This window comes from Cyrtonyx montezumae, unplaced genomic scaffold, assembly GCF_038088225.1.
Source record: "Cyrtonyx montezumae isolate F1298 unplaced genomic scaffold, pur_monq_1.0 scaffold_8, whole genome shotgun sequence".
Classification (NCBI taxonomy): domain Eukaryota; kingdom Metazoa; phylum Chordata; class Aves; order Galliformes; family Odontophoridae; genus Cyrtonyx; species Cyrtonyx montezumae.
Genome location: NW_027072089.1, coordinates 55,712,081 through 55,738,324, shown reverse-complemented (window position 1 = coordinate 55,738,324; position 26,244 = coordinate 55,712,081). Strand labels below are relative to the sequence as shown.

The 26,244-nt window shown below is 39.9% G+C and overlaps 1 protein-coding gene across 1 annotated transcript in view; it reads right to left on the bottom strand.

Annotated features, from left to right (window-relative positions):
- ZNF236 (zinc finger protein 236) overlaps nucleotides 1-25,800 on the bottom strand; it is a 68,838-nt gene extending 43,038 nt beyond the window's left edge. The window contains 9 exon segments of the mRNA XM_065753116.1: nucleotides 1,064-1,210; nucleotides 3,512-3,684; nucleotides 6,017-6,141; nucleotides 12,685-12,863; nucleotides 14,500-14,664; nucleotides 16,051-16,193; nucleotides 25,512-25,595; nucleotides 25,598-25,769; nucleotides 25,771-25,800. Coding sequence (XP_065609188.1) covers nucleotides 1,064-1,210; nucleotides 3,512-3,684; nucleotides 6,017-6,141; nucleotides 12,685-12,863; nucleotides 14,500-14,664; nucleotides 16,051-16,193; nucleotides 25,512-25,595; nucleotides 25,598-25,769; nucleotides 25,771-25,800 — 1,218 coding nt within the window.
- Between the last annotated feature and the right edge of the window lie 444 nt (nucleotides 25,801-26,244).

The following is a 26,244-nucleotide window of genomic DNA, read 5'->3' as shown; positions in this document are numbered from 1 at the left end:
ATGGATGCATTAGGCAAAAATAATGGCAACACACTTCTGTGATATCAATATGCAATTCAAAAGCAAAATAATCCATCAAGCTAAACAAAGCAAGAAAGTCACAGCTGGCCAGGGAAAGGAAACATTAGGTAGTATGAAGGAATCCTTCTCCATTCTGTTCTTAAGATCAGTCTTGCAAGTGTAGAGATCTACAAAAATATGTAGAAATGAGATGTACATGCAAGTAAATAGGACAGACTTCCTTTAATTAATGTGAAGAGACAAATTCTGCAACACACAAAAAAGATGGCTTTATGAAATTCAAAGCAAAAAAAAAAAAATAGTTCTCCAAACAATACTGCTAAGCATCTTGTTGTCAAGAAGATGCAGTTGCACAATAAAGCCGAGACTTATCTACAACTATAATCCTCTTCTCTGAAAGTCTATTGCTTTTAAAATTGAACAGCAGAGCACAAAAGTTTGAAATAAGAAACAGAGAGGAAGAAAGGCACAAAAGGTAAAAGTTTTCTTCACACACACACAAAAGTACTCCAATGTATTGGATATCCACTGACTTAGGAAAAATATTCAAATGACAGCAAAAGTATTTTCCAGATTTTGGCATTTTCTTTTATCCCAGCAAGGAAAGGAAAGCATTCAGTTTCTCCGAAAAAAATCAATCTAACTTTAGAATTGTATCAACAACTAACTTCTGGAAATGAGTTAACTCCTATATATCATTTGGAAAGCCTAGCTTTCATTGTTCTAGAAGAATCTTCCAATTAATTTCATTACATAAAGTAGAAACCTCTCCTTCCACACAATCTGCTAGTACCAGAGCTATGCTTTAATTAAATCTAGAATAAATTTGTTACATTTTCATCTAAACCCTCAAATTATAAATCCTGGTGTGTCGATATGCAAAGCAACTTATTTTTTTTAAATGGCACAACTTTAAAAGAGCAAAAGAGGTAAGATAAGTCAAAACCAAAAAGAACTGTAACCATATGAAGAATTACTGGTTAAAACACAGACCTACTTAAATGTTTAAAGGGATTTTTGTGATGTATCAAGCAAAGCTTACCACTGTAACATGAGATACATCTGTTGAAGAGCTTGCAGAATTCTGTGGGCCACCCATGTGCATCTTGCTGATATGTGTATTTAAGCTACCCAAGCTTTTGAAGACACAGCTACATTCTGTACAGTTGTATGTAGGGCCATTCTTCACCTTCAGGAAAAGAAAAAAGTTTAAGCACATTTTCCCTAAAAATACCTAATTTTTTAAATCATTATTTATCCAATTAACAAACATACACTGCCATTGCAAGAGACAAAATAGTTTATTACTCCAATTCACTGATATTCTGTTCTGGAATCGATGCAAGATCTCCCTGCTAAGTTAACCAAAATCTGCATACACTACTCACTTCCTTTAACTATTCAAAGTTTAAAAACATCAAAGATGAAAACAAATGACACCTGGCATGTGAGGCCTTAAGATTTCTCTGTCCTTACTCTTTGCTACTATTACACACTTAGAAACAAAACCAAAACACAACTTTATCAAATAAGATGTACTTGAAATTGTAACAACATTCAAAATATAAACTGAAGCTGGGGAAAACAAAGGGAAAAAATGCAAGTAATAATATACCTTCTCTTTGATTTTTCCCTTCGTAAAAGCATCTGATAAATTTCCAAGAATAAAATCTGTTTTCCAGGTTATAGTAAAAGGAAGACAGACTGGGCCAAATGGCTAAATGGAAAGGAAGTGGTGATGAACAGGGAAGCATAATGTATGGTTAGAACTGAGAATGCAATCAGCAGCAACTTGGTTGGGACCTCCAGAGAAAGGGGTTGAAGGGACAGATGAGGTAGTTAAGGTAATTAAACTTGCAGCTCCTAACCATCCTCACTTCCCGCCCCTCTTCAGTCTGACACATAGCAGGAAGGTAAAGTGTAGTATCTTCAGTATTGTAAGACAAAAAAGTCTTCAAATGAAAATATGCTGTGTGGCTTGTTCTGCAATACAGAACTCTGTATTTTGAGACATTAAGCTTTAACTAATAACTCAACATTTCAAGAAGAGGTCCTATGATTAAAATACAGATAAGACCAAACAGTCGTAGACCAAGCGGGTTCATTCATCAAGCTGCTTCATTATTCACCTGAAACAATTTCTGTGACTGTTTCAGGATCAAGAGAATTAATAAAGTTCTGCATGCAATCTTGAAGGAAATACAGTGACAACAAGAAAGAAGAATAAAGTACATTTTTTAAACAATTAGCCAACAATCCAAAGCAGTAATTACAATGTAGGCTAAGAATGAGATGTGGTGCAAAGGCAGCATTTATGACATAATAGAGATAAAAGTGAAAAATATATAAGACTGAGTCCCTAACAATTCTGTAATAAGTAGAAAAAAATCCATGCAAATTATGAAACGCAGTTTTTTCACACATCAACAATTATCAAATACACAGAGTTGTCAATAATGCAGCGTAGCCACAGAGCCCATATGAAGTGTGAAAATATGATTTAATATAATTAAGCATAATACAAAATACTAAGAAGTTATATGAAGGACTGCATCCTGAAAATAAGAAGCTATCACACTCAAATACCCTTAGTAAAAAAAAAATCCAGTAAATAACATCTATCACCTATGAAAATTTGAAAATGTGAGTGTATATGTCATACAGTGCAAGGAGAAAGATAACAGAGAAGATACACTAAATGCAGCAAGAAGAAAAACAGCCACCTCTACTTATTTAAGATACACTCCAAAATCAAAGCTAGGTCTCTTTTTATGAGTACTGCCATCTACAAAACACTGAAATCAGAAAGGTAATTACTGAAAATGGTTGCACAGTCAACACTACTCAGAAGACTATTACTACAATATTGCAGCAGTGCCTTTGGTATCTTAAAATTTGTTTGTCACAGACAAAAAAATAGTATAAAGAGGTCTATGACTTTCATGGTTTAAAATACATCTTATTTTGCAACTTTCTTCTGACTGTAAAGGAAAAAGCTTCTGAAGAGGGCCGTAAGATATACTCTTCAAAGACAAATATCAACTGTGCTTTCTGATGGAGTTAGCACGTTGCTGCTGGGCTTGAAATTTCTCAACATTTTCTACTTTGCTGTTTATAGCTTACTTTGATCTGATTCTAGCCCTCAATCTCCCGACCTGAGACTGCCACAAATGACATTTTCAGCTACTAAAAAAAAATTCACAATCTTGTTTTGATCTTTGAATGTACTGAAAAAGCAATGGTAAATGAAGGCTTTGCTACTTATGCTAACTTTATCTGTTTATGCAGATTAAGCTATTCTAGGAAAGCTGAATTTGCAGGTAAAACCAACAAACTAGTTAGCTATACTAAAACAGAAAATCTACACTGGCTGCAGAAAGCACCAGTGTGCACAGGAATAGCAAACAGGACATTTTAAACACTGAAAAAAAGGTTAAACACCAATAAGCAGTATATTAGCACCGACCACTTTATGAATAATTGTATTTACCTCTGAATGAACTCTCTGTATGTGTGATTGAAGATTGCCTTTCTGAGAAAAGGCAGCAGGACAAAAGGCACAAGCATGGGGTTTTTCACCAGTGTGCTTGATCATATGGGTCTGCAACGCCCCCTTCTGGTTAAAGGCTTTTCCACATTCACTACATTTAAACGGTCTTTCACCTAAAGAAAGAAAGGTTAAGGGGATTTTTTGAGTGTCCACAGCCACTCAGTTCTTTGCAACCATCTATCCCCTCAAAAAGTGAAGTCAAATGTTTTTGTTTTTCTAGATCCTGTATAGCCTCACTCAAAAATTAAAAGTCTTGAACATTCTCTTTCAATCTTTCATGTACTATACTAGTTCATAGTTCACAATTCATAGTTCATAGTACTGAACATGACAGAAAATCCTAGGTGATGTTACTTTGAGAATCTGCCACTGTTCCCTGATGTTAGTGTTTTCTATGTTGTACATACTTACAATTATTTCCACATTGATTAAACATAAAAAAAACTCCCCAGAAATCTTAAGTGATGAAATGTAATGAAACTACATTTACACATTACAAAGCAGTTATAAGCTGACATTAAGCACAAAATGCAGACCCTTGTGTGCTTGTATCTCAACTGACACCTGGAAATCTCCACTGTGAACTCAGCATTAATAGATATATATCTTTTCCTTTTAACGAAACAGTTTAATAGTGACAACTCCAAGACCTTGAGATAGTTTGTCACTTTGCTTCTGCATTTATGTATAGCAAAATCACTATAGGTGTGCTACATCTGGCTATAGGATGTGAGTAATAGCACATGATAAACATTAGACAATAATAATTTACATTAATATTTTATATTACTTCCAATTATGTCAAAAGCCATAATCTGACATAGTTAGAAAAATTAATTCTTAATTACTCTAATTGTTCCCAGTAAAGGCAGTTGTTTTCAGGACCAGGTTACAAGAATACTGCAGTATCAAATCTTAAGTAATGTACATTTTCTGTTCTGTTGCCTTTGAGTTTTGAAGATGTTTTTAAGACTGTGGGTTTTGGTATTTCATTTTTAAGATAGTTTAAAATACTGAACATGTAGAACCCCTAAATAATAGGTATAAACAAAAAACAACTATGACACCAGTGTATGCACTGCAATAGAACCACAGACACAACCTTTTCAGAATCAAGGGAGTATATATTTCAAACTCTTGCACATACTTTGCAGTACCTCAAGCAACTGGATGCCAGACAGACTGTGAATTTAAAGTAATAATATGCTTCCAATTAAATTAGTATTTCCTAGCTGCTTGAAACTTAAGAGTGACCCACTGTCATGTGCACACTGGGACTATTTATTTTCTGTCTCTCGTTTGCATTCTTCAAAAGAACTACAAATGCTCTTCCAAGTTTTTAAAGTTTCACAGAAGGAGCATCAACCAACTGTAGTTCTGACTCTTCAGTTCTGGTTAGAGTAACTGTAATAATCTATCTACATAGACTCTACAACAATAAAGCTTTTTTTTCAATGACTTTTGTTAATATTATTTAGATGTAACCTTTAAAGCAGGCACAATAGCGACCCGTGTCACAGCATCATGACTAAAATCTATAAAAGATTCCTAGAAAAGAGTAACACAATGGAGTCCTACAGGGATTTTTATTTCTCTGTTGGTCAAGTCATTTCCACATACAATGACTCATGACATGACTGCCTGAACACATAGCTAATACAAAGAACATTGCACACTTACCTAATTTACAGTTTTTATTAGCAAAAAATTAGACAAACAGCAATGTATTCACAAGATGAAAACAAATTTTGCATCACTGGAGAACCTTCACTGAAGGTTTAGTTTAAAGCCAAATTCATGTCATATAATGTACGGCTGATAAAAACTTAAGATTAATATTACAGTTCTACATACTCTGCCTCCTAAACATGTGCATTATTTTCTACTCCATACTTTTTGTTTAACCTTTAAACAGTAGAATTAACTAAATATACATATTTATTACAAAAATTTAGCCAAAAACCCTTCTATTCATTCCACAAAAGCAAACAGTCAGCTACTATTCTTCAATTATCAAAACTGAAGTCTAAGCTTACCACTTCTTAATTTCACTTTGGGCATCCTGAATATGGCAGTTACACTAAGTTTAGAAAATATATGGCAGGAACTTTAAATAAAACATTAAAAAAGCACAGTCACTGTTAGTAGTATTATTCACTCTAATAAATTTCTACTGTTTTTGTGATGGTAACTTTCAGAATCTGTTCACGATTTAAGGTTAAATTAATTAGAGTAAACTAGCCTTGATCTAGGGATTCAAATTTTATGGCCCACTGAAACCAGTTCCAAAAATGGTGTTCTGTAGAAAACAAATACTATGAGTACTTACATTTTTCATAATAATGAGTCAGTAACATTAATAGTACTTCACATCCCCACACAAAAATTATATAGCATCTCAAAGGTTAATTAAATTTTGTAAAGTAATTACTTCTACAGTCTAACCTGTATGTATTCTAACGTGTCGAGTTAACTGACTTGGTTTCTGGAACGTCTTTCCACAGTGTGGACAGGAATAGGTGAACCCACTTCTGTCAATATTTCTGTTATAAGATCTGGTATTTGATACCCTGTCATTAAAAAGAAAAAAAGATTAATATTAAAGTACCATATTGAAGGAGCTTATTTTACCATATAGTTCTTTAAACAAACTTTAAAATTGATGATAATATATAGTACCAGCCGTATCAATGGGAAAAAAAAATCTTTAATAATAGTGAGTGAATAATGGAAACAGCAAGAGCACTTATCTAGGTCTACCTCCATAATATAAATTATTTTACCATTATTTCTGCAATAAAGTTGATAGATCTTACAGGTTCTCTAGAGAATTTTCATTGTAAATTCTGCTACAATGACTTCACAACTACTATTCCAGTGGGAACTTCCAATATTGCAAACTCATTTCTGTGGTTTGAACACAACAAAATCTTTGTTCTCAAATACATATGAGTGTCTTATGAACCACAGCAACTGTGTTTGTGCTTAAGTCTAAGAAGAACAGGTTAATGATCTAATATCCCAAATACATAACATGATCTTCACAGTCACAGTATCATACGCAGACATGTAATCAATCTCTCTACAAACGAAACTAATAAGCAATGTAGAAAAATAACTGGTTTTTATGAAGGGGAAGAAAAAAGCCAAAAACCCAGGAGACCTTAAAGACCACTACAAAAACTCAATGGAAGCAAGAAGGCAGTAAGCAAATGAATATGACATCTACAACACTTCACATTTTCTGTACTGCTGGAGAATGTACATCCATACAATAATTCAGTTTGGCAGCACTGCTCAAATGTAACCAAAATTACAGATTTCAATTTCACGTGCTGCCAGTTTCCTCAGGAGAATACTGTGGGAGACCGTGTCGAAGGCCTTGCTGAAGTCCAGGTAGACTACATCAACAGCCTTTCCCTCATCTACCTGTCTGGTCACCCAGTCATAGAAGGAGATGAGGTTGGACAAGCACGACCTGCCCCTGGTGAACCCGTGGCTGGCTGGGTCTGATCCCCTTGTTGCCATGCACGTGCCGTGTGATTTCCCTCAAGATCATCTGCTCCATAACTTTCCCTGATACCGAGGTCAGGTTGACAGGCCTGTAGTTCCCCGGGTCTTCCTTACAGCCTTTCTTGTAGATGGGAGTCACATCGGCAAGCCTCCAATCTTGTGGGACCTCTCCAGATAACCAGGAATTCTGATAGATGGTAGAAGGTGGCTCGGCAATCACCTCTGCCAGCTCCCTCAGCACCCTTGGGTGGATCCCATCTGGCCCCATGGACTTGTGGCAGTTCAGATGGAGGAGAAGATCTCTGACCGTCTCAGCTTGGATCACAGGGGATGCATTATGCACCCCGTCCCGGACTTCCAGGTCAGGGCAAGTACCCTGTGGACAACTGTTCTGTCTATTAAAGACAGATGTGAAAAAGGCATTGAGAACCTCAGCCTTTTCCTTATCATCTGTGGTTACATTCCCTGCCTCGTCGAGTAAAGGAGAGAAATTTTCCTTAATTTTTCTCTTGCTGTTAATATATTTGTAAAAGGGTTTCCTGTTCTCCTTTACAGCAGTAGCCAGTCTAAGTTCAAGCTGGGCTTTAGCATTTCTAACTTTCTGCCTGCAGATCTTGGCCAGTTCTCTGCAGTCACCCCAAGTAGCCTGTCCCATCTTCCAGAGGACATAGACTCTTTTTCTCTCGGAGTCTCAACAAAAGTTCCCGGTTCATCCACACTGGTCTTTTTCTCCTCCGGCTCAACTTACAGGACTCCGGGACAGCCTGCTCCTGTGCCTTTAAGATTTCCATCTTGAGGAGCATCCAGGCTTCCTGCACCCCTTTACCCCTCAGGAGCGAGTCCCAAGGGACCCTTGCAACAAGTGTCCTGAACAGGTCAAAGTCTGCCCTCCGGAAGTCCAAGGTAATAGTTTTGCTAGTCACCCTCTTGACGTCACCCAGAATAGCAAACTCCACCATTTCATGGTCACTCTGGCCAAGACAATCTCCAACCTTCACATCTCCTACTAGTCCTTCCCTGTTAGTGAAAAGTAGGTCTAGCAAGGCATCTCCCCGGTAGGCTCTTGCACCAGCTGTGTCAGGAAGCAATCATCCACACCTTCCAGAAATCTCAAGGACTGCTTCCTCTGCGCAGTATTATATTTCCAGCATATGTCAGGGAAGTTGAAGTCCCCCATGAGAACGAGTGCTGGCCATCGTGCAACATCTACGAGTTGTTTATAGAATACCTCATCTATTTCTTCATCCTGACTAGGTGGTCTATAACAGACCCCCACCACGATGTCACTCCTAAAGACTATCCCCCCCTTATCCATAGACACTCTACTTTGTCATTTCCAACCACTAGTTCTTCAACATCAAAACACTCTTTGATATAGAGAGCTATGCCACCACCCTTTCTTCCCTGTCTATCCCTTCTGAAGAGCTTGTAGCCATCAATCCCAGTATTCCAGTCATGGGAGAGGTCCCACTATGTTTCTGTAATAGCCACAAGGTCATAGTTAGCCTGCCTCACAATGGCTTCAAGCTCTTCTTGTTTATTGCCCATGCTGCGTGCATTGGTATAGATGCACTTCAGCTGAGATATCTGCCTCACCCCTTTCTCCAGCACAGCCTCCTTAGGCTCTTTACTGGTGAGCCCTGTTTTATCCTCTTCCCCCGTCACAGCTAGTTTAAAGCTCTCTCAATGAGTCCAGCTAGCTCCTGTGCTAGGATTTGTTTCCTCCTTTGAGATAGGTGCATCCCATCAACAGATAACAGGCCAGGAGCCGAGTAAACTGCCCCGTGGTCAAAAAACTCGAAGTGTCTATCTCTACACCAACCTCTCAGCCAATTATTCATCACCTGTGTTTTCCTAGCCCATTCTGTGTCCTTCACCACCCCAGAAGGTATGGAAGCAAACACCACTTGTGCTCCCACCCCTTGAACTAATCGCCCTAATCCCCTGAAATCTCTTTTCATAGTTCGCAGACTTCTCTGAGATATTTCATTGCAGTCTGCCTGAACTACGAGTAATGGGTAGTAGTTGGTGGGGTGTATCAAATCCGGGAGTCTTCTAGAAATGTCCCTGATCCGAGCCCCAGGGAGACAGCACACTTCCCTGCGGTTTGGGTCTGGTCTGCAAATGGGGCCCTCAGTTCCCTTTAGAAGGGAGCCACCCACTACGATCACCTTCCTTTCTTTCTTAGTAGTAGCAGTCTCAATGCGCGGAGTTGACTGCCTTGCCATTGGTGACCTCCTGCGGGAATCTTCCTGCACTTCACCCCTTATCACCTCTTCAACATCCAATGCTGCAAATCTATTGCTTAGGGGTATCTGGGGACACTGGGGAGGCAGAGGGGGAGACTGCCCACGGTACCGAGCAGGGACTCTGCCAGCCCTCCCTATCCCTCAGATATCCCCCTTCTGCCCTACGGGGACAGGTCAGGGAGTCCACCACCAACTGTGGGGGACCTCCCCGGTGCCTTTCTCTCTGGCGCTCTAGGGAGCTACTCCACCAGTCAATCTCCCGCTCACAGTCCCTGATGGCCCTCAGTCTCTCAACCTCCTCTTTCAGTTCAACCACCATGCTAAGCAGATCTTCCACCTGCTCACACCTTGCACAGGAGAACTGCTTAGCACCCTCATCTAGTAGTAGCAGGCTCTGGCACTCCTTGCAACCAGAGACCTGTGTAGCCACGCTTCTAGGCAGACCTTCTGTCTGGGTCGCCACAGCCTTTTTAAGGCAAGCCCTCTGTCTTGTAGAGACCATGGCCCAAAAAAAAAAAAAAAAAAAAAAAAAAAAAAAAAAAAAAAAAATTGAAAGTAAATAAATAAAAAATAGTTTATAATAATAGATAGATATATATGAATAATAATATTTGAATAATAATAATAGATAGATATGAATCGTAATAACTTAAAAATAAATAAATAATAATTAATATATATATATAAAAAAGACACAAACAAACAAACAGTGGGTAGTGACACTTCGCTGCCCTCCCTGAGCCCTATTCAGCTGAGGGGTTAGGGCGAGGGCGCTGAAACCCTGGCAACGCCTATGCCTCGTTAACGCCTCGCTAACCTCTCGAGAGAAAACAGCCGTAGGGACTGGCCGCTCTCACTTGGTTCCCGAGAGACTGGAACCTCCCGAAAACCCGCCCTGTAACTCAATCAGCCACTGCAGCTCCGGCTGTGCCGATTTCAAAGCAGTTGATCACTCAGTCCTCGAGTGATACTTCCGGGTTCTGACCGTTTTAAATCCCCCGCCGTTGCCCTGGCAACGTCAGCCTCTCGCAAGAGAGAGCTGCCGGGATCTGTCAGGACAAGCCGCTCTCACTCGGTTTCCCGAGAGACTGGAACCTCCCGAAAACCCGCCCTGTAACTCAATCAGCCACTGCAGCTCCGGCTGTGCCGATTTCAAAGCAGTTGATCACTCAGTCTTCGAGTGATACTTCCGGGTTCTGACCGTTTTAAATCCCCCGCCGTTGCCCTGGCAACGTCAGCCTCTCGCGAGAGAGAGCTGCCGGGATCTGTCGGGACTAGCTCCTCTCACTCGGCTCCCGAGAGACTGGAACCTCCCGAAAACCCGCCCTGTACCTCAATCAGCCACTGCAGCTCCGGCTGTGCCGATTTCAAAGCAGTTGATCACGAGGACTGCCTTAACTCCTAAAAAATTCATTTTGTAATGAAAAGCAGGAATTAAATAGTAAGATTGTTATCTACATATGTAGGCCCTTGAACCTTAAATAATACACTGCATACTGTTAGGCAAATTAGACAAAACATTAACTTCTCTTACTTTCTCTGAATACTACAAGAGAATTGAGTCAAAACAAAATTCAAAATTTCTACTGAAGAAGGAAGATCAGAGCTACATTAGCTTTTTGATGAGGTAGCTCCTGCAACTCATTAAATTGGCTCACACACTCAGGTTGCCACAGAACTCCTGGTAAAAGGACAATAAATAACTATTGTAGAAAATATTAGATAATAATTTCTTGAACAAAATACAACGTTTCCACACCTGAATTGATAAAAATTAGATATATATGTTCAAGAGTATGAAGATAAACAAATGACAATGGAGCTCTGCTTTCCTGTAAGACCAGAGAAATTACTCAAACAATCTGAATGAAAATACCAGAAATAATTCTTTTTCCCATTTTGTCATTAACCACACTGTAACATTAGTGTCATATCAATTTTGTCCCTCTGTCAAGAAAAACTTTCACTTTTAACATTAAAAAAAAATTAAAACTACTCTTATATCTCATTTACATCCAAACATATGATGCATAATACTTTCTCAAAACCACAGCCATCACATTATATGTTCACTCATTTATTTTAATGACCCAAACTTAAAAAGGAGACATCCACAATGAGAACTTACTTCGTGATTCTAATTATACACTTATGTGGCTCAGTACAAACATAGCAACCTTGTACTTCAAACCCTCAATTTTCCATTTGCAAAACGAAACTACAACAATACATTTTAAAATCTTCTGGAACAAAACTAAAGATCTCTCAACCTACAAAAGCTGCCTATAAACAGAACAGGAAATGCCTGACACTTACTACTTTGATTTTTCTCATTACTCCTGTAGTTGATTTCCTATAAAAAACCTTAGGCTTTCTTGATATACAGTTTAGATATACAAATGTATATAAACTTTCTTAATACAATTCAGTGTAAACTAAACCAATAAACTGTTTCTTTCTATCAACTTAATTTTCACAATCCTAAGATGGAACTGAATTAGAGTGCCGAAAGAAGTTCTAGAACAAATATTTACCTAAAGAGCAACACTTATTAGGCCTCTTTTTTCCTCTTCATTATGTGCTTTTTCAGATTTGCAAGAAACTTACAGAAGTTTATTACAAAACTACAAGAAAAAAAACTACTGAACTGCAAGGAACAGTCTATTTATTTGACAGAGGAAATCATTGGGATTTGTATGATTACAGTAACTGTTATAGAAGATGAACACAGTTTTGCTTCACTACTGTTACTGGACTTCAGAATCACACAAATACACTTCAGAATGCATTCTGTGTTTAAAAACACAAACCAACACCCCACAAACCTGTATGCATCCACCTGTATGTACATGGAACTATGCTTAGTATGGGCCCCTGTATGGGGACTGCTGAGTCACAGCCTGAATCACTGACTGAGCACCTGAAAGACCCAGTCAGCCCTGGGAGAACAGGTGAAGCCAGGGTCTACCCCTCTTAGACATCATTTAGGGGCTGACTGCCACTGAGGAAGGATCGCTTGTTGGAGATCCCTCCTTTGGAGTCCTTTCCCTGTGAGCCTAGAAGGCTCAGAGATGGGTGAGCATTCATTTTTCCTTCCTTTTTGTAACTTCTCCTTGTTTGCACTGGTCCTTTTGCCTTTACAGCCCACAAATACAAAAACAGCCTCCAGAAACAATCACCTAGTTAAGTAAGGATTTACAAACCAATGCCATATCAGAACAGTATACTAAAGAAAGGAAACCACCAGCAGAGGTCATGGTACTTTGCTGACTGGAAATGCTACTCCTGCCTTCCTAGCTATCACCATAAAAGTAACATCTGCTCATTTTGCTACAAAACTGTGATTGTCACCTTATTTTATAGTGAGTTTTCATATGTTCCTTCAGCTGTGCAGAAGTTTCAAATTCCTTTTTGCAAGATTTGCAGCTGTGGACCCTACTGCCTGCCAATTCTTGACGATGTTCTTCCATGTGTATGGACAGCTGACTCTGTAACGTAAATTCATCTCCACACTCTGAACAGATAAGATTCTGAAACAGATAACAGAGACTGATTTTTAAAAAGATTCACAAACACAAGTTCTGCTCAAGTAGATGCACGCAAGCTTTTACTTCTAGCTGCCAAAGTTCTTAAAAAAATGAAATCAATACAAGTGTAAAAGTGAAAAAAGTTTAAGCCCCATAATATAAATCATGAACCACTTTATGCTCCTGGGAATACTTACCTTCTACAAAGCTCCATCCAAACTGAATTGGGCAAGAGATTCTAAGTAGCAACAACAAGCAGTTTAGTACTGTCACCTCTACTCCCTGTTTCCTTGGCTACATCTTTCAAGATACACACCATAGATCACCACAATGCTAGAAATTTACATAAGCATTTGAGGTAAAAAACAAAAAATACCACTTCCTAACTAAAAACATCTTAACAGCAGATTTAAAGACTGTATGCTTTTACAATTTAAAAAGATGCAGAACATCACTTACTCTGTAGAAGTAAACCCACCATAGTCACTACTGACTTACCCTAAGATATCCTCACAGACAACAAAAATAAGCAGGGATCCAGCAAGGGAAAGGAAGTGATAGCAAACAAACCAGAGAAAATACTTCACTGCTAACTTATCTTTTTATACAGCCCATCCTGAAAAACTGTTGAATGACAGCCAGGACCACGTTCTATGAACCTGAACTATACCACGAGGTTAAAGTTCAAATTCCAGTTCCCAAGGACAAGGCCACAAGCACAATAGCTGAGAAAGTCACTCTCACAGTTCTCTAAATTAATCACTATGTTCATCTCTGTTATAGCACAGAATTATGCTGTGTTTCAAGCATGTATTCATTAGCAACTGACAAGCATTGATATTCTTCTAAGTTTGATTTTTAAGCTGCAGATTGATTTATTTTTAATTGGGAGGCACCACAATCTATTATTCTGACATCTGCACCAAATATGACCATCAGAATAGTTGAAGTGTAGAAATAAGTAACAGAAATCACTCTGAGGTATCTTCCTTGCTGCTCAACTCTCTTATTCTAATACTCCTGACAATCCAAAAATGAAATTCCCTCAATAAATTAAACTGCTTAGCATCCTCTTAAGTCAAATGACTGCTTAAACAAAAAGAAAAAATACAAAGTCTCATAAAAAACAGCTTCACAACAAGAGGTTGTGAACGAGTCTGTGCAGTAATCAAAATACACTAACAGAAGACAGAAATGTTCACAAAGACTAGGAATTATCTAGAATAACATCAGTCATGAGTAATGATCACGCAAGCTATTACACAAGGGCCTATCAATGTACACAAAAGTCACCAAAATCACTCTAAAATAAAATATTTGTAAATAACTAAGACAGATGTTAGGTAGGATTAGTTTTACTTATTGTGCATTCATCAATTAATGATCACTGACTGTATATGAATACTAGTGAACATGCACAGATTCTCTAGGAGAATGCAGAATTGGAACACTTGTTTACATCTGCTATGTTAATTTCTGCTACTACTATTAAAATAGTTTCCCCACTAAAAAGTCTGTGTTTCTAGTAAATGAGATAATCTATTCAGTCTTCCAATCTAAAACGTATAGCTGAGAGATGAAGCATACTGCATATTCTTTTTTTTTTTTTTAACATAAATGATGAAATTTAATGTATTACCTCTTCTTTCTCATGCAGCATTATATGAGCTTTCAGGCTGGCCACTCTGGAGAATTTCTTGTTGCAGACAGGACACGTAGGATCTTCGCCATTGTGAGTACATTTATGAAGTGTCAAGTTGAATTCAACATTAAATGACATTGAACACTGGTCACATCGGTGAGGCTGTTTGTTAAAAGCCAAAAGTAAACACAAAATTCAATCTTCTCAAAAGTTACATATAATAAAGATGACACATATCTATACATGTCAAAATTAAAAAACAACAACAACAAAATTCCCTCAACTCCTCGTATATAATAATGATGCCTAATAGCACCAGTTTAAAATTTTCTTCTTCAGGTTTCACTATTGGAAGTGTTCGTTCTTTGTTTTTTTGTAGCATTTGGGAAAAGAAAGCAGGAGAATTAAAGAAAGTGAGGACTCAAAATTGAGACTCTCTAAGGAGAATGAAGTTAGCAGGAGAAAAGAATGAGCAAGAGACACATCAGTTTCCCTGCTTTAAAACTGAGATACTGAACTATCCTTAAACTCAATTAATTACTCAGCCAGAGAAGCAAAGAGCTTAGCTTACGCTAGGATTTAGTTCTTCAGATCCCAGCTGCACAATCACTTTTAGATAGAAAGGTTCCTTTCACAGTCATGAAATATAATAGTTTTAACAGCATGAACTTCCAGTTTTTACAGATCAGTTTTGTAACTTGGAAACTTGGATTTAATGAAGCGTTTGGACAACACCCTCAAATATAGTTTGGATTTTGAGCAATCCTGTGGGGAACCACAAGCTGGACTCAATGATCCTTGTGGGTCCCTTCCGACTTGGGATATTCTGATTTTGAGATCATCTAAGTAGCTCTTACTATATATTAATTACATCTGAAAGTTAAACATTTCCTAAGAATTAATTTACAACTGCAACTACCTTAAACAGTACAAGAATATTTCCAACCACATGTGAAGCTTTGTAAAATAGAAAGCAAGGAACAGGAATTAAATACTTCAGATTACATATGAAACCTGTGGCAAAAGCTCAACTTGAAAAAGTCAGCAAAATCTTAATCACATATCTGTTTTTTCTCCTTCTTTCTCATATTTGATTTGGAAACAGTTGTCATGATGAAACTAATACACTGACTCGTATACATACTAGACTTTATTGAAAACAGATGCAAGAGTCTAGCGGGGTCCACATAATCAATATAATGCTTTTTTTTATTGCTAATGTGTAGAGTCAGTTCGCAAATTCAGTTAAAAGGATCCTATGTTTTCTCATCTACATATTTTATGAAGAAAACAGATAAAAACAAAAATTACTGAACTAAAAACAATACATTTTACCAAAGGAATTTCTAATCTCAAAGGAAACGTGCAGAAGAATGAAAGAAGAGCTTTATAAAACTCCCAAGTTCCTGTGTAGTTGTTACATCAGTAATTATTACAACAAAAAAACACCCGAAAATTAAGTACATTTACTTTACTTGTCAGTATATGAGAATATCAAGACACACTAATATTTCTTAAGCTTACATCTGCAATTCATAAAAGTTCTACCTTGTCATTTTGCTCATGATCCCTCATATGGCGCTGGAACTGGGTCTCTTTTGGAAAAGACAGCAAACAGATCTCACACTTAGGGAAGCTGGGTACTTGGTAGGAAAAATTATCGTTCTCTATATTCAGTGTCAGCACACCATCTACAAAACAAGCATGGAAACATTTTGTATGGAGCTCCATTCCATTTAATTGTAAGATACTGTAAAAACAAAGTTCTTCAAAGAAGAAACCATTCTAATTCCTACAAGTTTTTGACAAGACTGTAACTCCATTGGAACTTGGAAGATCTAAGGCATAAAGGACGTTAATGTTTCCATTCACTAGATTGCAGGAGTACATCCATCCCTGTAAATGCCAGTTCTTGAGGACATAATCACTTTTTTCCTAGTAGTTATAAACTATTTCCTTCTGTGCTTCATAAAAACCCTTCAATTTTGCAACAAAATGAAATGCTGACAAATGCACTAGGTGTATGACTGAAGATACTGATAAGGGTTACTTTAAATAACACTATATCGTGTGTTTGAAATAAAACAACACTCAGCAGTTCTGACTACCCGGGTTTCCGCACCTCTCTCTCCCCCGAATCCTCCCAAGTTTTCTTATTTCTTTTCCCTCTTTCAGATAACTTTAAGTATCTTTTGTCTCTACTATTTCTGGCAATGAAAATCTTCATTGTTTACTGTTGTAAAACCAACACCAGTTTCAAATAGCTCATAAAGATGTAATAAAACACAAGTCACCCTCATTCAATGGAGAAAACCGCTTTAACAGATCCAGTCCAAACCTATACAACTTTCTTGCTTTAAACGCCCAGCACAACGCAGCTTTTGACGTACATGTTGAAAGCTTCGATATTTTCTCAGATTGAACAAGTCAGTCCTATTAATGTTTTTGTTTTATCCCAAATATTTAAAAAGGAAAACAAACTGAAAACTTGCAGGTTCCAAGTAAAACAAACAGATTTTGTACTGTACCATATTGCAAGGTAAGCTATCTTTATGCAAGCAAAACGTCAAGAAAAAATTGGCAGGAGATCCTTCAAAGCAGCATTAATAAAACAAAAATAAAACTCTGTTGACTCATGCTGCAGCTTGAGGACACTAAAGAGACAAAAAAAAATATGGAATTCTGCTTCAAACACTCCCACAATTCAAAGTGAATCAACAACTGAATGGAACAAGATGAAAAAGAGAACGCTGATTTTAGACATGCTGCTTCCTCTTTAACTGTCAACCTCTCTCTCCATGTTTGTAAGAATGAGGCATAGGAAGCAGCAACACAACTAGGAATTCACAGCATCCTGTTTACATTTCCTCTAAGAGGCAAATTCCTAGTGTACTTCTGCTCAGCACTATTCCTATCTCCAAGACCTCTATCAACGCCTCATTTACATGGGGCAAAAAAAAAAAAATTAAGAAAACAGTGCCTTTTGCCCTGATCACCTTTTCTTCCCACTAAAATTCTCATAAACAACTTTAGAAAGCTGGTAGTTAAGGGAGCTCCTCATAATGTTTCAGAACAAGACAGTATCAGTGACAAATCACAACTAAAAACCGCAGCCTGGGAACTCACATTTCCCAAAGCTGGGCTATCCAAATCACCCATTTAACTTTCACTTTGCGGAGCTGCTTTCCACATCGTTCTGTTAGAGAGAAAATAACATAAGTACCACAGAACCTGACCACGCACATGTTTACTGCATCCTTTAAAGAACTGCCTGTTGTAAATTCACAGTATATGCAGACATATTATACTGGCACAACATTAACAAATCTAAAAAAAAAAAAGGACAAGTGTGAGTAAAAAATTTACCCCAACACTTGGACAACACGGAAACTTAATGAAGAAAAGTTTTCTTCGCACATGGAAAAAGGAATAATTCTTCAACCCAACGAAGGCCTGACCTCTCCCTTAACTGACTACTGAAAAATGATCCAATAGATGACTTCTAACAGGCTTTAAACTTTCTCCACAAACCCAAGAGATTACCATCTTTAAACATTCACTCTTGAAATCAAAGAGAGCACACAACACACTACAACAAGGCAGCACCTGAACTAGCAGAAGTGTAACTTTCCACAAAGGTGCTAACTTCACTGCAATTTGAGACAAAGAAAGCAACATGTCCACCCCTGTGTAACTAATAACTAGATACCAAGTCAGTTACTTTCCAGGTCAATAATACTTACACACTATTTTTTTATTAAAGTGTGTACCATCAACAACAATAATTAGTCTATAGGCTATACATCTTCCTTAAGAATTCAAGAAAGACTTCAGTGGAATTGTATATTAATTAAAAATTCAATATTTTGCAGCAGAATTTCATAGGGAAAAATAGAGAAACAGCCTAAACTTTGGCAAAACAGCAGCATAGCACATCACAACCCACACAGAAGTGCCAAGAATTTCTCAAGAGCGTGAACAAACTTGGAGCTGCCTGGAAGCCTTTCCACCTCCCTAGAGGCCCTCAGGCTCCCAGGAGAGGGAGGCTTGCACTTACAAAAATCACTGCTTTACATGCGTAACATTCTCAGGAATTTCTCTTTCAAAGGAAACCTTCGTAACTCTTTGCAAAGCTAAATGTTACAACTGTATGATTACATCTTTTGCAGCTAGTGCCCCAAAGAGCAAAAGGAAGAAGCTTGGGGAGTTGGGATTGGGCCTGAGATTCGGTGACTGGAGCGAGCAATACACTCATAGGAGGTTGCGTGGCAGAGGGCTCCTTCTGCAGAAATGCACCAGAAGGCCTTAGGGATAAAGTGTAGCAAACAAATTTTGGTTAGATTCCAGATATCTCCCCTACTGATGATGAGCTGAACATTCCTCTAAGTACTTACAGCCAGTATAAGCAGAAAAAAAGTCGCATTTGGACTTGCAAGAACTTTGAAAGTTCAACTGTTTCACTTCTATTCAAAGAGCAGGACTGAGATCTAATGTAAATTAGAATTAGAACATTCTAATTTATTCCTTATTATCACTTCACCTGAAATAGCTAAAGAGAAAGATGAAATTATTACTATCCTTTTTCCACTTATATTCTCACTGAAATCCAGTTTGGTCTCTATTACCAGTGGCCATGAAACAAGCCCAATGTTGGAAGTTACTAAAGCTCATTTGAAGTTCAGTAGTCTTGAAGACCCCAAAAAAGGTGATGATGCTAATTCAGCAAGCCAGAAATAGCATATGGATAGAGTTCCCTGCTTACCAAAGGGAAAAAGAATACAAATACTGATGCAGATAATAAAGCATCTGATTGTCACAATTAGCAACTCTATCATAAATACTCAAAATGATGCCTAAGCTCCCAGAAAAATGTAAATATTGGGTACACAGATTAAGCCATCTGTTTGTCTTAGATATACTCTGTCCAGACAACAACATAAATCTGCTGTCTGCTAACAACAATAGGAAAACACTATTCAACTCAGCAACAACGAATTAAGGTTGTTTTTTTTTTTAATATATTATAGAGAACAGGTTAACTCACTAAGCACATTACTTCAACAAAACTCACATGAAACAGTGGCATTATCCTGCTACAGAGGTGCTATTCAGTGACACTGCATACACACACAAGGCACAAAGTGAATATCAAACTAACAAATGCTCTGAAAAACAAATGTTGCTGTCAGGTCTGCATACTTTAACAAATTATAAACCTTACCGAGCAAGACTGAAGTTTAAACCACTGTCATTTATTAACATTAACTGTTAAGGAAACAGTGCAAAAGCTTTGGTGCATGAATGCTATTTCTGTGTTTCTCTAGAGATAACATAAATCAACTGTACTACATCATAACTTGAGACAGACAATCATATGTCAATACAATTAAAATGAACAGGAAGCAGTTAGCTCATTATGCACTAACAAACACTTCTGTTTGTATTCTTGCACTTTGCCCAAATGCAACGGTAGGAAAAAACAGACTTGCAAAGTATCACAGATTACAAGTGTTTAGCTTAAAGACAGAATTAAAGATGGAAGAGAAGGCTGTGAGGTGACCTGATAGTGGCCTTTCAGTATCTAAATGTGAGCTACAGGAAAGAAGGAGACAGACTTTTTAGCAAGGTCTCTGAGGACAGAACAAGGGGAAACGGTTTCAAGCTCAAGGAGGGTAGATTTAGGTTAGATATAAGGAAAAAATCTTCTACAGTGAGTGTGGTGAGGCACTGAAACAGGCTGCCCAGTGAGGTGGTTGATGCTCCAACCCTGCAGACTGTCAAGGTGAGGCTGGATGATGCCCTGAGCAAGCTGACCTAGCTGTGCTGTGCCTGTTCACTGCAGGGGAGTTGGACTAGATGGCCCTCAGAGGTCCATCAAAGATTCTGGGTAAGCTCAGCTACCGATCTCTGTGATACTATACTGCCTTCTGAACAACCGACCTCAGGATGTGATTCAGTAGGCAGGTGCCCTCTGCTCTAAGCCACTGACACCACCTCAGTATGGATGGAGGAAGACAGAATCAGAGCACTCCCAGCACTGCTTCCATACGTCAGCAGCACTGTGCCTTGTGGCAGCCTGCGCAAGGCGCAGATGGGCTCATCCAGCCATAAACACGGCACAGCATTATTACGTCTCTAATAGCCTGCCAGCATCAGGCTGAGAGGACATTTCCATGCAACACAGCTCATGAATTCATCAATGAAAATCTGTCACTGAAGTTACCTGGCAGCTGGCAAGTCCAGGGACACAAGGGTCTGTCCCTATCAAAACCTATTACCTAATTAATGAATAGAAAAAAGTGGTAGAACTACAGACCAAATCAGGGACAGCAACACTGATGTTTCCTCGACCACATCAGAAGTCACGACAATGAATAATGATATACAAATCATTAAAACATTTTGCTTAGCTCTGCAATCATGTCAGAAGCAGATTTGTTTAAAACTGAACTCAGCACTTTCTTAAACAAAAAACAGCGAACAGCAATTCCTCATGACTTCTGATAGGAGGAGCAGGGAGAAGACCCAATTTGCAGTCCAGGCACTGGACCAAAATACGGAGGTTAATGAAGGCCTACTAATACTTTTTTAAAATATATATATACATATATATTTCGTAGTTCTTCATTATTCTTGGTCAATATTCAACCAAGAATTAAAGCAGCACCAGTACAGACATTTAGCTCCCAGAAGCACACTGCTGAAAAGGACGTCAGATGCCAGCTGTCCTATCAGCACAAAGCAGCCACATTCCTTTCTGGAGCACCAAGGCCTCCCCAGGTTCCATGGCCACACTGCAGGCAGCAGAGGAGCCTGCCAGGACATGGAATGAACAGCTCCACTGTATCTGGCTCGATGCAACCTAGACTGCACTGGGTCTGGCTGGGATAGAGCTAATTTTGTCACAGCAACCTGTATAATGCCATGTTTTAGATGGTGTCAAAAACAGTACTTATTACACACCAGTGTTTCATTCCTGTTGCATGCTGCTTGTAGAGCATAAATGCATCCTCCTTCTTACTCTGCACCCCCAGTGAACAGGAGGTCACAAGGAGACAGCTGCCAAAGAGATGTCCATGATGCCCAACATAAAACCTCAGGGCAGTCCTTCCAAGGTGGCTGAGCACCAGTCTGCTCATGAGAGGAGGTAAATGATTGCCTTTCATGGCTTTCCACCCCTCTTTTTTTTCATTTTCTTCATTTATTGATGTATCCTTATCTCAAGACACAAGCTTTTTTTCCCACTTTTGTTCTTCTAATTCTATCTTGCAGAGAAGTGAAGGAAACGAGTGAGGTTTTGCAGGCCAAGGTGAAACCTACCACATAAAAAGCCCATGGATACCTCCATTAGATGTTCAGGTAAATATTGTTACATTTATTACTTAATATTCTAAAATAGAAATCACATTTTTCAGACAGCTGCATATTTGACACCAAGCTAGAGCTTCTCAGACATTCGCTTTTACATGATTTAGATCTTGTCCTTTACCTATGCCCAGGCACTACAGAAACTTTAGAACAAACTAAGTAATTTGTTAGATGAACTTCCCTCTCCCTGAGAGGAGGGACAAACTAATTACAGCAGAAAAACTCAGAAAGAAAGATCTGAGAGGTCTGAAATAGAAATCTAATCATACTTCAGAACATTTAGTGCATAGGAAAGAAGTATAAAGGTGCACCAGAAAAGTTTGAGTAGACAGTCCTGCAGTATCTTTAAAAAAGAAAATGCCTATATCCATCATAAATTAGAAGATTTAGCTCACATCTCAGAAGTAGTATCATAACCCATTCCCTCCTGTCTGTACAACATCACTCACCTATTCTTACTTGCACTCTTCAGTCAGAAGGCAACACACCCTCAACTACTGAAGTCACCTACTTAAGTCTTTACCAAACTGATATTTACAGGACAGGTCAAGTTGCATTTCTCTTCAATCACACAACATTGGAAAATAAAGTGCAAAACTGAATTTCCCCAAATGCAATATAGTCACGCTTTAACTCATGCTAGAGAAGTGACAAGTAGTACACAAAATGCTACCAGCTCTGCAAAGGCAAACTTTAAGCTATACAGCCTTCTTTATGTTTTCTAACTTAGTGTAGTGCCACCCCCTTCACCTGTAAACTCTGATAAACCCTATGCCATGTGAAGACACAAAATACTCAGCATGGAACTCAGCTGAAACCTGCATAACGGTAGTTAAATACAGGACAGACACTCCAGGCTCAAAAATTGAATACGTCCTACAGTTAATTCACTTTGCTGACAATTCTCATGACCTACAACTCCAGCAATACAAATCCTGTTACAGGGGTTACCTAGAACAACAGTAGCCAAGCATGTGTATAATTCTTTCCACATTTCTTTCTCAGGTTAGAGGCTATGTCATAAAAACCTCCATGAATGCATTACAGTGTGCTAATATCAGTTTACAGACTGAGCTGCTCACACCTTCTAATGACAGATCTACATAGAGAAGCATACTTTCCAGTGCGTTATTCTTGCTCCAAATACATTCAAGATGTCATCCCAAAATCTACAGAAGAGCAAAGGCCAAGCCCTGCCATACCTGCGTTAGGATTTGCTATATAACCAAATCACAGTAGATTTAACTCTTTAAGTTTCTTGAGAATCATTTTCTATACTTCACCGACCTCAAACAGGAAGTTAACTTGAACAGTTCAACTACCTTAAAAAATAATAAAAATCAAAAGGAAGATCTGGGAAAACATTACTAATGCAAACAAAAAAGGTGCTTTAGATTAGCAGCCACCAAGGTAAAGATAGTATTTTGACTACTTCTGCACATAGTTCAGATTTCCATTTATCACCTACAGTTTTCCTAGAGCAAAAAGCTAATGTTCGACACCCATGGTAGTCTAAGTAATCTAAGAAGTCACGCAATGAAGCATGACTGATCCACCTTCACTTCCCTGCAAATAAAGCTGTTCTGCCACACACACAGACTGCACTACAAAGATCAACTCTCTTTCAGGAAAGGCACTCATGTACCAAGGGTAAGAATTCTTCGGGCAATGCTGCAATGGAAGAAAACCTACACATGCCATACCTTTTGCTTAGGAAACTGTATGTCTACCTTGCAAACAACTATTTTCCTAACAAAATTTCTCCCACTCAACTGGAAGCCTGTGGGACTCTCAACCAGTTTTCCAAGTCCGTCAGCTTGTACCTGAGTGGGATAAGGAGCCAAACATCCTGGGAACATTGTTTCCCTCAATTCGAGCTGTCCTGTTTAGCCAGTTTCTTCATTAATGACTTCTTTCCAGCCAAGAGTAAAGTTAGAAAAATATACTGTGGTTGTCAACACTAACATGGCTGGTTTTTGCTGATTGCAAACATCTCCAGAACCCAGAATATTTGCTTATGCAGGGCAGAGTCCTTGCAGCTGCAGACTGCATGTTTCTGAATCCCTGTAGGAGCCCCAGACCCTGCAATTCTGAACTGATATCTGCAAACTACTGCATGAAATGATCTAATTGATAAATAAGCTAGTTTCTTCTAAAAAAAATTAAAAGATTCAAAACGCAAAATATGACTGGACTAGATGTCGATTCATCAACACCTTATAGCCACACATCTTCATATAGGAAATGTCTAACATCAGGGCCCAATCCCAAGCAAAGTACAGCCACAAGGCACTGGTTCTAGACAGGCTGTCTCAGATTCAATCTTCCCCCATCCACCCTCTGCCCATCAGTGCAGAAGCTCACACACAAACGCTTCAAAGCATACCCCCAAAGAGTTACTAAAAAATTAAGTTGCTATTGTAGTTAAAATGAACTTAAACAACAACATTAAAAAAAATCTCAGCTTCTAAAACTCACAGAAGCCAGAGCTCTTTGAGTCCTTTGTGTTCTTATTTTTAGAGTGCCAACAAAAATAATGGAAAATCTCCTGATGGGTACCTGGGGACTACTTGGTTTCTGCATGGGAGAAAACATCTTACCCAGTCTGTCACGTAACAGTACAGTTTGAGTTGGTTTTTCTTCGCCTGCCAGCACATTTCAGTCCTACAGAATGGACTGCAGGCAGAAGGCTTACCTACACGTCCCTCTTGAAGAGCCAGAGCTCATCTGCACGCGTTCAGAGAACCCGACATTTTGAAAATACGCTGCAAACATTAATTACCGACTTCCCACGACTGAGATAACATGGCATGCGAATGATCGTTTATCGTTTTTTCCCCATCCTAACTCAACAAACCCCCTAACAGCTACACGCTCGTGCAGGACGAGAAGCCACGGAAGAGGGCTTCCAACTGCCAGCACTTTGTGGGTCCGGTTCACAGGGCAGGGATGGAGCCGATCATACGGGTAGGACACAAAGGCCCCATAGAAGCATTGCGCTGAGCCCACGGGCGCTGTCACAAACCCGAGCCCACCGAACCGAGCCAACCGCGGGGCGTTCATAGGGCAACAAACCCAGCAAGAAACGACAGAAAGCGCCAGACAAACTCATACTTGTTTGGGAACACAGCGGTTCTGTTTTAATGCGCAAACTCACAAATAAAAACCGTCAATCTCACCCCCACCCCTCCCAAAAAAATAGACTCCTCCATCCGGCAACGAGAAGGACGGCTCTCCCTCACTCCAAGCAAGGGAGGCTCTGCCCTTCCCGTGCCGCGGTCTCGCAGCGCGAGTCCTGATGTCAGGCCCTGCCTCCCGCCCCGCGCCGGGACACCGTATCATTCCGCAGGGCCGGGCCGCGCTGCCTCCTTCCCCTCCCCTCTCGCCCATCCACCCGCACAATAGACCCGGCCTTCCCTCCCCCCCGCCATATCCGGGGACTATATGCGCAGCCCGCGGAGGTTTCCCCTCTCCTCACTGCTCCGCGCCGCGCCGCGCCCCGCTCTACCCACCCGCGCCGTTTACCTGCCCGGCCGCCGGCCGTACCGCTGTCCCCACTGGCACTGGGAGGCCGCCCCCTCGGCATGGCGGCCCCCTCCCGCCCCCCGCCCCCCCCCCAGCGCGCACGCACACACACACACAGAGCGAGCCGCGCGCAGCGACGCTTGGCGGAAGGAGGAGGAGGGGGCGGGGAAGAGAAGAACGGACCCAACCCTGCGCACCGACCGCGGGGACTCGGCGCCCTGGGAGCACACGAGGCGGGCAGGCAGCGCAGGCGCACACAGGCCCGCTGAGGAAGTGCTGCGGTGGGAATGGAGAGTGGAAGCGCACTCACGGCGTGGCCGAGCGGCGCAGGCGCGCTGAGGGAGGGAAAGGGGAGCTGGGCGCGCATGCGCGGAGAGTGAAGCTTGCGGTGGGAGGGGGGCGCATGCGTATGAGTGGGTGTGAGTGGGGGTCTGGGCAGGGCCGGGGGTGGGTTTGTTTGCGCGCGGCCCGTGGGGTTGCAGCCGTTTGGGAGATGCTTCACCACTATCTCGTTCTGGCTCTTGGTGACCTTTGTTGCTTCCAATGGAACTGCTGCGGTCCCGGTTCGAATTCACAGAGCTTCCATTGACATTTTTATCATGCCTTATTTTTAATAAATTGAAAACTTTCAGTGCCTGATTTTGGAGTATTTATTGAATCAAATCGTAGAATGGCCTGAGTTGAAAATGGACCTCAAAGATGATCTAGTTTCAACCCGCTGCCATGGGAAGGGCAGCCACCCACTTGCCCAGGCTGCCCAGAGCACATCCAGCCTTGCCTCAAATGCCTCCAGGGATGGGGCATCCACAACCTCTCTGGGCAACCTGTTCCAGTGTGTCACCACCCTCT